Raw genomic sequence first — 12,671 nt, forward strand, 5'->3', positions numbered from 1 at the left:
TAAGAACATTTAACACCAATGAAGAAAATAATAAACGTAGAGAAGAAAATAAAAATATGCACAAAAGTAAAATGCAATGAGTGGGAGTATGCAAATAAATTAAATAAAATAGAATGACAGAGAATAAGTATGAGACGTTAAAGAAATGAAGAAGAAGAAAATAAGAAAAGAGGAAGAAAGAAGGAGAAAGGAGAGAAGAACAAAGTAAGAAATGAAAAACAGAGCGTGACGCGTGCGCGTGCATTACGCGTACGCGTGAAAACGGAATGAGCCATGCGACGCGTAAGCGTCGCCCACACGTACGTGTGGGTGGCGAAAAATGCATTCTGACACGTGCGCGTCGGTCATGCGTACGCGTGCCTTCTCACGCAACTCCAGCACCATGGCCACACAACTCTCTGTTCAATTCGCACTTTACGCCTATTTTCCTCCCCACGCGTACGCGTCGCTGATGCTTACGCGTAGGTTGAACTTTCTGCAGGGGACGCATACGCGTGAGGTACGCGTACGCGTGGGGTGGCTTGTGCGCTACGCACCCCTCCCGCGTGTTTCTCACGCAACTCTCTGTTCAGTTGCGCATACACAAACGACCCGTGCGCATCGTAGAAACTTGCGCGTCGATCCCCCCTTTTTTTTTTGCAAAATGAAAGTAAATCTGCAAAACTGGAAATTAAAATTGACAGAAATAAATTAAAACTAATAAATGGAAAGATCATATCATGGTGGGTTGTCTCCCACCTAGCACTTTTATTTATTGTCTTTAAGTTGGACATTTGGTGAGCTCCTTGTCATGGTGGTTTGTGCTTGAACCATGGTTCTGAAAACCGAACCGGACCGGCCAGTTCAACCGGATTAACCAGGAACCGGTCACCTAGCCGGTCCGGGTAAGATCAAAAACCGTTTGGCAAAAAACCGGTCAAACTGGCAGTTAACCGGTGAACCAGAAGAACCGTCCGGTTTTTTTACGGTTTTTGGTTTGAAAATAAAAATGCTAAACGGCGTCGTTTTGGGATTTTAAAAAAAAAAGAAAAAAAGAAAAAAGGGGCTAAACGCCTAAACGAGTAAATGAAGCCCTAAATCCCTAATGTTCACAGAAATCACCCAGATCCCAGAACTCCAGAAGCCAGAAGAGAAGAAGAATCACTGAAAAAGCAGTTCACCACCCACAGTTCCACCGCCATCGCCACTGCATCCCGCAGCGATAGCAGCGACGGCGTTGAGCACGGCAACCACCACTGCGTCCTGTTTCGTCGCTGAACTCGCCCCCTGTTGCGTCGTCGCCGAGCTCGCCTCCTGTTGCGTCGTTGCCGAGCTCGCCTCCTCTTCCGTCGTCGCCGTTACTCGCCGCCGGTGATACTCTGTTATTCACTTGTTCTATTATTCCTCCTTGCTGCTTCATGATTTGTGGTTTTTGATTTGCTGAGGTTATTTGAATTTTTTTGCTGCTTCATGGTTTTGTGGTTTTTGATTTGCTGAGGTTATTTGAATTTGTTTGTTGCTTCATAGTTTTGTGGTTTTTGATTTGCTGAGGTTATTTGAATTATTTGAATTTGTTTGCTGCTTCAAGGGTTTGGGTTTTGATTTTCTGAGGTTATTTGAATTTGTTTGCTGCTTCATGGTTTTGTGGTTTTTGATTTGCTGAGGTTATTTGAATTTGTTTGCTGCTTCATGATTTTGGTTACTGAATTATTTATTTGTTCATAGTTTTCTGAAGTTATTTTCTGGCCTTTGATTTTCTGATTGTTACAGATGGAACAATCACAAAGTAACCCACAGCCACAAGATAATGCTGAGAAGTGATTGAGCAATCTGGAGCAGTTCTTGCAGGCGATCACGCCCTCTGTGCCTGCTCAGTATCTTTCTATGGTTAGTTTTCAGTAACTAGCTGGCAAGTTTTGGCTAGAATTTTTAATAGTTGTGGCTGGGTTAGGGAAGAAATCGTTTCTTTAACTAAGTTATGTAATTTATTGTAGTATTGTCATTGTTTGTAACGGATAGATTTAATGGCTGGTGTGACAATAAGGAGTAACATTTTGAAGGTCTGAATAGGATCAATGAATAGAAAGGAGAAGTGAGTTTCTCATCCATAAAGAAGTAAGCTAGTAAATGATTATTTGGTATTTGATTATTGACAGATTTCCATTGTTTACAAGTCATATGACAGATTTCCTTTATTTTAATGTGGTTTACGGATTTGATTCTCCTTCATTGTTTTTGTTTTTAGCCATTTGCTTGTCTTTCCTCTTTTGATTGTGAATTGAATATTGCAGAGGATCATGATGAGAGTATACCCTTGTATTAAACAGGAATGAGAGTGTTGTTCAATATTAAGTTTTCTATTTTTCTAGAATTAAACATGATCATGATGGATTGAAATTTTTATTGAATTTGTATATTTAAAATTGTATATTGAATTTTCAATAATTATATTATATATTTAATGAAACCGGTTCAACCCCGGTTGGACCCCGGTTGAACCATTAAACCATTGAACCATTAAACCTGTCACCTGACCGGTTCAATAACCGGTCCGGTTCTCGCAACCTTGGCTTGAACTCATCTTGAAAATTGTACCAATGGTTGGTCTTCCAATAAACTCCGACATTTCTGAATGAACTTGCCAAGCCTTAAGGGAGGTCTTCACAAGCTTTGAACTCCCAAAATTGATTCTCTTGTATGACCGGATCCCAAATCTTATTTCTACACCTGTCTATAAGTGGCTCATCATCGCTCCAATCGGGTGGTTTAGCCTTGAAATTCTCATGTAAGCATGCAAACATCCTCCTAGACCCAATCAATTGAGAATTATACCAACCCTTGCAATTAGACCTTGAGCTTCCAACCATAACGAACCTAGGATGGTGTTGCCAATCGCTAACCATCTCCCTTTTACTCTTAAAACCGCAAATAGCTCTAAGTTGTCCATCCGTTTCAAGCAGACCATATTCAAGTGGGAAGGTAGAGTTTAAGGATAAGAATTTTACCCACTTAAATGTTGTGTTGGATGGTAATGGCTTGGGGGAAGGTATCTCTAGTGGCGGCCTTGGCAATGTATGCTTCAATCTCTTAGGCTCCTCTTTGATGATCTCCACCTCTTGACAAGCTTCTGCAACATTAACCTCTTCCTCAAGTTCAATGGGAGAGGATTCAATTGTGGATAGAAATTCATTGATTCTTGAGTCTATATCTTGATCAACCTCCTCTAAGTTTTCAACCATGATATGCCTTGGAGGTTGTACACCCTCCTCAACATCAAATTCAAACGTCTTGGAAGGAGGCTCTATGACTTGAGTTTCCCATGGAGGTTCTGCATCTCCTAAGTCCTCAACCACTTCCTCTTCTTCAATAATTTCGGCGTTCTCCACTTACTCTAGTACAAAATCTAACTCCTCCTTGATGACCTCCACCTCTTGACAATTTTCTTCAGGGGTCTCTCCTACCTCCACCTTTTGGGCCTCCTCTTGCTTCTCTTGAAGTATGTATGCGTGAACTCGATCCATTACGTCCCTAAGACGATCTCTTCTCTCTTGTTCCATGTCAATAGCGTAATTTGGATCATGTTGCTCTTGGATTGATGGACATGGGTGAAAAGGAACTGCACTAGAGCTTGAGGGTTGAGTATTGGGAATAAAGGATGATTCCACACGAGATATAAGATCTTGGAGAGTAGAAGTGAGACCGGTGAAAGTAGATATGAGTGTAGTTTGAAGCTCCTATTGCCCTTGGCGAATAACACTAAAAGTATTATCTATGGGAGCTTGGGGTGGATAGGAGGGTTCATTTGTTGGGAGAAAGGGCTCATAATGGGAAGGTGGTTCTTCTTGGTAAGGATATGGAGATGGTGAATATTGAGGTGGTGGTTCTTGGGGGTAATTGTGTTGGAATTGTGGTGGGTCTATGTATGGTTCATATGGTTCATATGGTGGTTGGTTAGGTGGATATGGACTGAGGTCATATGGAGGCGAATGGTGGAAAGGGGCTTGTGAGTATGGTGGTTCAAAGCTATGTTGAGGAGGGGGTTCATAGGCATATGGTGGGACTGGGGCTTGTTGGTAACTACAAGAGGGTCCACCATATCCATTGTCTTTGTACGCACCTTGGAATGGTTCTTGCTCATAGTAAGTGGGTGGAGGTTGTTGCCAAGAGGGTTGATCAAATCCTTATGGCTCCTACCATCTTTGGCTGTCCCATTCTTAATGCATGTTCTCATTATATCTTCCATTCCCTACAACATAATTTGAACCAAACTCATAGCCAAAGGGGTGAAAATTCATAGTATCAAGAGAAAATAAAAACAAAAACTAATAAGGAATAATGAAACTAAACTCCTAAAACTAGAAACAACTAACAAAGAAACAAAAAGGCAAACGTATTTATAATATTCACAATAACCAATAATAAGGCACACATTTGCAATTCCCCGGCAACGGCGCCATTTTGATGAAGGGGATTTTTGTCGGTAAAGAATTTCACAAATGAAATCTCGTTGCAAGTATAGTTTCTAAACATTCAAAGAATCCTTTCATACAAAAATTTGGTTGTCACTAAAACAAATCCAATAAAATTAAACCGAAGTATTTAAACATCGGGTCGTCTCTTAAGGAATTGCAGGGAGGTGTGTTACTTATAATTGGTTATGAGATTGTATCTTTTTGGGTTTTTGAAAGGTTGCACAAGGAATGTAAATGATAAGAAAATAAACTAATAATTAAGAAAGCTCTTGGCAAGGTATGAAAATTAGAAGTCCTATCCTAGCTATCCTTATCAATTGTGACATCAATTGTCTATTGCTCCCACTTAGTTAACCTCTAACTATGAAGGAAAATCAAGTGGATGAATCAATTTGATTCCTCAAGTCCTAGTCAACTCCTAAGGAAAGACTAGCTTTAGAGGGATCCAAATCAACTAGCAACTTTTAATTTTCAATTAACAAAGGAGTTTGATAACTCAAGAGTCTCCAATTACTCAACCAAAGCCAAGAGTAGAAAAATCTAACTTAAAACCCTCCCAAGCATTTTATCAAATAATTGGAAGGCACAACATAAAAACATAGAAAAATAATAAGAGATAATAAAATCTAAACAACCAATTGAAAGCATCAATAACATAAATTGAAGAAAGCAATCATAAATATGAAATACCTCAAATTGCATTAAATAGAAAATTAAATCTAACATGAAGAATTCATAAACTAAATTGGCAACATAAAGTAATCAATAAGGAAAAATAAATAAACTAGAATGCTAAGACAAATAAAAGTAGAAGAGAAACTAAATTAAATTAAGATAGAAACTGAAATTGAAAAGGAATAAAACTAAGAATCCTAAAACCTAGAGAGAGGAGAGAGCCTCCTTCTCTAGAAACTACATCTAAAACCTAAAATTATCTGAATGAAAGTTGTTTCAATGAATGGATGAATGATTCTCCCACTCTGTAGCCTCTAATATGTGTTTTCTGGGCCGAAAACTGGGTTCAAAACCAACCCAAAATCGCCCCCAGCGCTTTCTGCAGATTTCTGCACATGACGCATGTCACGCGTACGCGTGTAGGTCACGCGTACGCGTAGGTCACGCGTACGCGTAGGTCACGTGTACGTGTCGCTTGGAAAAATCCTTGTCATGCGTACGCGTCGCTGCCAGCTTTTCAATTCCTTCAATTTCTTGTATTCTTTCCACTTTTGCATGCTTCCTTTCCATCCTCTAAGTCATTCCTGCCCTATAAACCCTGAAAACACTTAACAAACATATCACGACATCGAATGGTAATAAGAGAGGATTAAACATAGCAAATTTAAGGCTAAAGGAGCATGTTTTCAATCAAAGCACAAAATTAGGAAAGAAAATGTAAAACATGCGAATTATATGAATAAGTGTGAGAATAATGGATAAAATCCACTCAATTAAGCACAAAATGTACCACGAAATAGTGGTGCACTAGATGGTATGAAATAAAATTTTTGGGTGCCTTAGAGGGATATTTAGCCTATTTCTTTAAAGATAGATATATGAAGAATAATGGCAGAACACTGGGTCAAGATACAGTGAAAAGGTCTGTATTTATAATCACAGCAAAGGTTGATGTACCGCTCTCTTATTATGTACCACTCTTTTATTTAACCAATTTAATTTCAGCAAAAATTTGGTCCATGTGTATTCGATTTAGGGTTGATAGTTGTTCAAACTGATTTTAATTTTTATGTAATTATTAAGTGACATCAAGTATAACTCTATATATGTATAATTGTATTATACTTTTAAAAAATACTATCTCATATATAAGTTTGAATTAAGCAAAAAATTTGGCTCTGTGTGTCCACTTTAGATTATTGCCATCTGTTCTAACTGGTTTTATTTTTTATTTTTTATTATGATGTGGCATCAAGTATAATATTGTATATATATAAATGTATAATCTTATTGAAAAATTATCAGGTGTTCCCCTGACAAAACGGTAAATACGATGTTCATGGTACGTTCAGGTAGCCAATAGTATTTTTGTCTTGTAGCTAATGTTAAAATGTTAAAAATGCCCACTCTTATAGTAGTGAATTGTCTGAAGTGATCAGCTGAGCTAAAGAATGTTATTGACTCGACTTAAAAGAAATGAAGCGAACGAAATTGTGCAGTAAGTGGGCCTCCCCCGTTTTATTCAAATCCAGTGAAATACAAACTATTCATAAAACCTTACCATTCTGAAAAAAGAAAAGAAAAGAAAAAACATGCACGATTATTATCATATTATTAATAATAAAATAAATATTTGCCTAAAAAATAATAAAATAAATCAATAAGAATTTTTCTTTTTGGCTCACATTCTCCATCAGCAGCAGTTAGTTGTTATTAATCATAGAAATTGAAAAATAAATCAGAACACAAAAAGAAAATTAGGCAAATAATACACGCATGCTAATTTATGCTTATATAATTTTATCAACTTCATATTCTAAAAATTATGTATGTATATTTTATTTGCCTTTGTTGATTTTATCACGCCTTTAATCCATTCATTAACATTTTAAAATCAAAACAAGTACAAAAAATGGGTTTATTTTATTTTATCAAGAATACAAAGTTTTAAGACATTCTCATCTGTCTATTTGCATTGAAGTAAAAGGTAATAAGGTTAAAAGCTTTTGCAACCAATGTTAAAGGTTTGAAGCATAAACGGTCAAATAATAATAATTAACTTTAAAAAAATTAACAATTAGAATGAAGCACACACTAAATAAAGTGTCGAGAATATTGTTAGTGCCTCCAGAAAAGGTACACCCCATGTTTGATTGATTAATAATAATAATAATAATAATAATAATAATAATAATAATAATAATTATTATTGGATGTTTGTATTACAAAAATTTGTGGTGGAGATGAAAAATATTCTTCCAATTTATGATCTTTTTATTTTATTAACGTTCTTTTATGTTTGAATGTCAATTTTTTTACCATCCATATTTTCAAAGTATTGAAAATGTTATGTATTTTTTATTCTTATCACATACTCTAAATGTACTTTGTATTCTTATTGTGTTTTTTTTTTCTAAACCAGAATTTGATTGTGATTTGTTTTTTGTTCTTTTTTTTGGGTCAGAATTGTTATTTATATTGTGAAAATTGAAGCACTCTAGCCAAAATTTATTAAATAAGGCCTACAAAGAAAATTCAATCCATCTTTCGAAAGGCGAAACGCTGGTTCTATAAGGCTCACATCCATAAACCCAACTCTCAACAACGAGCCAGCTTTAAGTAACAGTAGCTAGTAGCTAAAACCTAGCCTCCTTCCAAGCGGTTTTGGCAAACAAAAAACTTTAAACCCTTATACACTGCACAATGGTTAGACCAGTTGCACGTCCAACGTGGGCCTATTTACCTTCGTATCCACTACAACAGATATCCCTTAACTGCAACCATTCAAATTTTTTAAATTATATTTGGAGGCCTACAATTTTTGGAACAAAATGTTCCGTGTCCGTACAACGAAACACGTGAACATCTACCAACTTTATATGTTCCAACTTTATATGCAGCACTATTTGTATTTGAAAAATTTTCACATATACCAGCCACTTTATTGGTACAGCAGTATAACATGTACGAATCAGTGACCAGTAAAATTTTTGTCCTCTTGCATGCTGTGTATTGACAAAAAAGTCCATAAAAGGGCAAGAAAAAGACAGCTAAGAGTAATAAATCTGTGGCTAAATGATGATTTGTAATTGTAAGCCAGCCACATTAGAGTAAATTCTGGATGGCTTGGAGCTGATGGGTTCTGTATATCAAGTATGTATGTACATGGGATTATTCATTGGTTTGTAAATGAAAAAATAATTAAATAATGAAGTAGGCTGAATTATTTTTTACTAACATTAATGTATGCCCAAAAAGAATAGATAATTTTTTAATTAGTGTTCTAATAATACGTTATAATGACCCAAAAAATACATAGGTTATATAATTAATTATTTACCTATTATGCAGAAAACAATAAAACATTCGTTTTCTAAATTTTTTGGTCGAAAAGTTTAATTTTCAATAAATTTTAATTATTAAATCAGTTACTAAATTTATTACACAAATTAATTTTCATATTAAATTCTATAAAAAATAGACCAATCAACTTTTATTATTATTTAAAAAAATATTAGAAAGTTATTAAAATTTATTATTTTTTATTATCACTTAATTATAAACTCACTTTTTTTAGTTTAATTTTTTTAATCTAAAAATCTAATAACATAATTTTAGACATTAATAACTAAGTGATGTAAAAAATAATAAATTCTGATAATTTTTTAGTATTTTTTATTATTTAATAAAAATATGAATATCTATATAGACAAATAATTTAATATAAAAACTAATTTTTCTAATAAAATAGAACTTTAAAGAATGATTTGATAATTAAAATTTATTAGAAAACTAAAATAATGTTTCATAAAAATTTTCTTAAATATCGATCCAGTCATAAATTAATTAATACTAACTTACGATGACTAAGACTAGTAACTTTGTTCAATCCCTTAGATGACGAATAATTCACTACAAGAGAAGCACTCCTTAGCAGCGCCCAATTTCCAGCATCTCTCCAAACCGCTGCAGGTTGATGGAGGAGCTGCGGTTTTATGCCTCAAACGCAGCAAATCACATAAAGATCAGAGTGACAAAACAACCAAGAATTGGAGAAATCCATATCCAATTTCCCTCGTTTACGCGCGAACCCAAAAGGGGGCAAAGGCACCAATCACCAGGTCCAAGACTCACTCCCATGGTATACATTCCTTCCATCAGCTGCAGCCGCCACATCGTTCTGGGTCACTGATCTGCTGAAGTTGCTGTATATCTCCTGCGTGCGAAAGGAGGGTGGATACGCACGTCCGTTGTTCGTTCCTCCGCTGTGCACGTCCCGGTGTCCTCGCGAGGCTTCCCGACTGCTCCGGTGTCGTCATCCTCAACCTTCCCCCCATACCCTGTTGTGCGCCGCTCGTTATTTCTTAAATTTGCTTTGCTTCATTTAAGGGTGTTTTTTGTTCCTTGCAATTTACTAGCTATTTGATTGTCATTAGCAAGAAGGTTATCTTATTATAATATCCACAATTGTTGTGTGCTGATGGAATCGATGTTTCTAGTTGTCCTGTTTCACCCCTAACTCTTTAGTCAATTTATAGCTTTAACTGTGATGGCTGTAACTGTGCTGGAAAATTTGTCTATGGCTTTCCATTTTCCAGAATTTTGAATTCCCAAATCTTTATCCTCTTTATTTTAGTTGGTTTTGTGATAGCTTTAACTATGAGAAGAGCAAAAGAAATTTACACCATTCTCCTTTTTCTCAAAACATTCACAAAGTCAATCCATGTCTAAATTTCCACTTGAATGCAAGTAGAAAAAGGATAATTATAAACTGATATGATATGTGAATATAGGTCAAAGAGAGGAGTTTATTAATTAGATTCGTATCTCAGGTTATGAAATAACGCACGAGGATAAGAAACTAATAGTGAGTATTTTAAATAATTGAAAGAATAAGCACGATTTTTTCTTGGTTTATTTCAGATTAAGATTTTTTGGAGAATTGTAGAATTCAATGTTCATGACTTATACAGAGTACTTATAATTGTTTATTTCCATAGCTAGTAATTGACTTATGGCTAAGTATAGACATAATTATATAAGGGGTTAGAGACTTAACATATATTGATCATTCTCAAATGTAAACAAGGTATGTTCTTAATTTGAGAAATGTATTACTCCTATTATGTATAGAGTTGTTTACGAGAAATGAATAAAGTAGGGGGAGTATATTGATCATAATCATTATTGTTTGCTTGATTTAGGTTTCAAAGGATAATTAAATTCTATGGATTCAGGTTTCCAAAGATAATTAATACTCTGGCAAAACATGAAAGTTTGGATTTATTAACTTGAATATATATTTTTTGTTTATATCATGTCTTGGGTTTTGATTTGATTTCGGGTAATGCCTGTATAGTGCTTATGCAACCAAGTTGTAACTCATGCCTTTGCATGTATATTCTCGTGTGAAAGGAATACATAGTTACTTATGATAATTTTATCATGTGCTGCTCTACATGTTTTATATATGTACTAGCATATAAAATTCCTTATTTGAACCGCATGTATTATTATGAATTTATATTGCACCTGTTTGGTCACTTAATTATACGCATGACATAGATATTGGAAAGGCATGTCGCTTCCAATTATCTAATTTTAAGCCTATTGCTTTTTTCTTTTACGAGCTTTAGCATGTATATATTATTGCTATACGTGTCTACATATTTCTTGAGTTATTTAATGCTCTTGAATTTTTGTTTATTTTTTACACTTTGATAATAGTATTAAGTGATATTGTTGGTGGTACCAAATTTATTAAGATGCCCAGGATAGGTCGTTTCACGAAGAAATCAAAGGTAGACTCAGTATGTCAACAAATGCAAACAGGATCTGCTGCGGCTTCGTCCGTGCCCCAAGTGGATAGCCTAATTCCCCCCTCTGGTGGTACTGGTGCCGCTCCGACCTCATCTTTACGCCCCTTTCGACCATCCCGTATCGAACCACCGCCTGCTCCACCGCCTCCCACGAATAGTGCTCAACACTCGGAACCGCCTGATGAAGACTTAGACCCAGAGGCAGATGAGGTAGATTCTTTTGAGCAATACGTTGACAACCTGTTTGCTGCATCAGAGGCTCTGAAGCGCAAGAGACGTAAGACCACCGAATTTTGAGATGTTAAAACAATTGGTATACAATAATTTATCCCATGTATTTTTTTATGAGTAATTTCTTTATGATTTTATTGCATCTTGGCCACAGTGGTTACTCACACAGACTAATTATGATGAACAAAGTCCGATGGGACAATCAAGTAACTTCATTTAAGTGTGAGAGAGGCTATGAAGCCACCTAACGGTAGAAAGATCGTACTGAGGTTCAATGATAGACTGCAATCAGTTGGAAATGAAGCGGGTATACTAAGCGGCGTTGTCGGAATGCTGGGATCTGACTACACCAAATTCCCAATCTGCGAGAAGGACTGGAGAAAGGTTCGCTCTAGGGACAAGATATATAATAAATGTGTAAAGGTAAATTGTTATATTTTTGTAAAGTCCCTTTAACTTAATTCGACGCCTACCAACAATTTAATTCTACTCTTGCAGGAATTGTTCCATTTTGAAGAAGATAGTGGAGGAATTATCAAGCGTACGATATTAAAAATGCTAGGAAGGACTTGGAAGGACATGAGGAATCATTTGTATCATTACTTTTACGATGAAGAGCTGACCCTTGAAGAAAATATTAGAGGCCATCCACCGAGAATTACTGCAGATCATTGGAGATGGTTCCTTGATTATCGCAACAGTGAAGAAACAAAGGTAATTTATTTTTATCTGATATTTTAAAAAATCTATTTATGTCATATTGAGTTAGTAAAAAATAGTGTCTAGTAGCTCTTATGTTTGATGGGATAACAGGAGAAGTGTAGGAAAAATGCTGAGAATTGATCGAAGCAATTATACACTCATACTGGCGGATCGAAAAGCTTGGCAAGGCTCGAAGAAGAAGAGGTAATTTACTCTTAACCTCCTTTTTGAACATTCTCTACGTAGACCTATTAACTATTTAAGCTATATTGTTGCAGTCGAAACGACAGGGGTGTCCAGTTAGTAGGGGGGAGTTGTTTGTCTTAACGCACAAACGAACTAATGGATTCTATCTCCATGATGTAACCCGGACCACTGGTGTAAGTAATGTGTTAGAAATCGTTATGTTGTTTCTCATATGTTTTGTTTTTTCTAAATTGTGTTCAACGTATGTTTGGTTAGCAATTAGCTAATAAATGCTTTTGTTCACTTATCTAATTGTGTAGGAAAGAATTGCGGAGATTGAGCAACATGATGAATCATCAAGACGGTAATTAAAAGAGCGCTGATTGCCGGTGCAAAATACAGTCATTTTGCGGCCATTTAGACGGAACAATAGCGGCGGTTATCAAATTGCCGAAGATAAATTTAAATTTTTGGGAAAATTGGATAGCGGCGGTTAACCGCCGCAGAATACATTTATAAAAATACAACGGTTAATAGAACAGCAGCGGTTCAAAACCGCCAGAAAATGCATTCGAATTTCCTGTTGGCCAAATAGCGGCGGTTTCAA

The 12,671-nt window shown here is 35.7% G+C and overlaps 1 protein-coding gene and 1 long non-coding RNA gene across 2 annotated transcripts; both read left to right on the plus strand.

Moving 5' to 3' along the window:
* The first annotated feature begins 1,068 nt into the window (after positions 1–1,068).
* LOC112735979 (uncharacterized) lies at positions 1,069–2,208 on the plus strand. Its single transcript, XR_003168660.3, has 2 exons — positions 1,069–1,350; positions 1,750–2,208. It is a non-coding gene; the product is annotated as an uncharacterized lncRNA (long non-coding RNA).
* A 9,202-nt stretch (positions 2,209–11,410) lies between these two features.
* Positions 11,411–12,432, plus strand: LOC112735211 (uncharacterized). Its single transcript, XM_025784777.1, has 4 exons — positions 11,411–11,560; positions 11,675–11,890; positions 12,157–12,258; positions 12,385–12,432. Exons 1-4 carry the CDS (start codon positions 11,411–11,413, stop codon positions 12,430–12,432), a joined length of 516 nt encoding a protein of 171 aa, XP_025640562.1.
* Positions 12,433–12,671: the final 239 nt, after the last annotated feature.

The sequence above is a fragment of the Arachis hypogaea genome, chromosome 13 (genome assembly GCF_003086295.3).
Source record: "Arachis hypogaea cultivar Tifrunner chromosome 13, arahy.Tifrunner.gnm2.J5K5, whole genome shotgun sequence".
Lineage (NCBI taxonomy): Eukaryota > Viridiplantae > Streptophyta > Magnoliopsida > Fabales > Fabaceae > Arachis > Arachis hypogaea.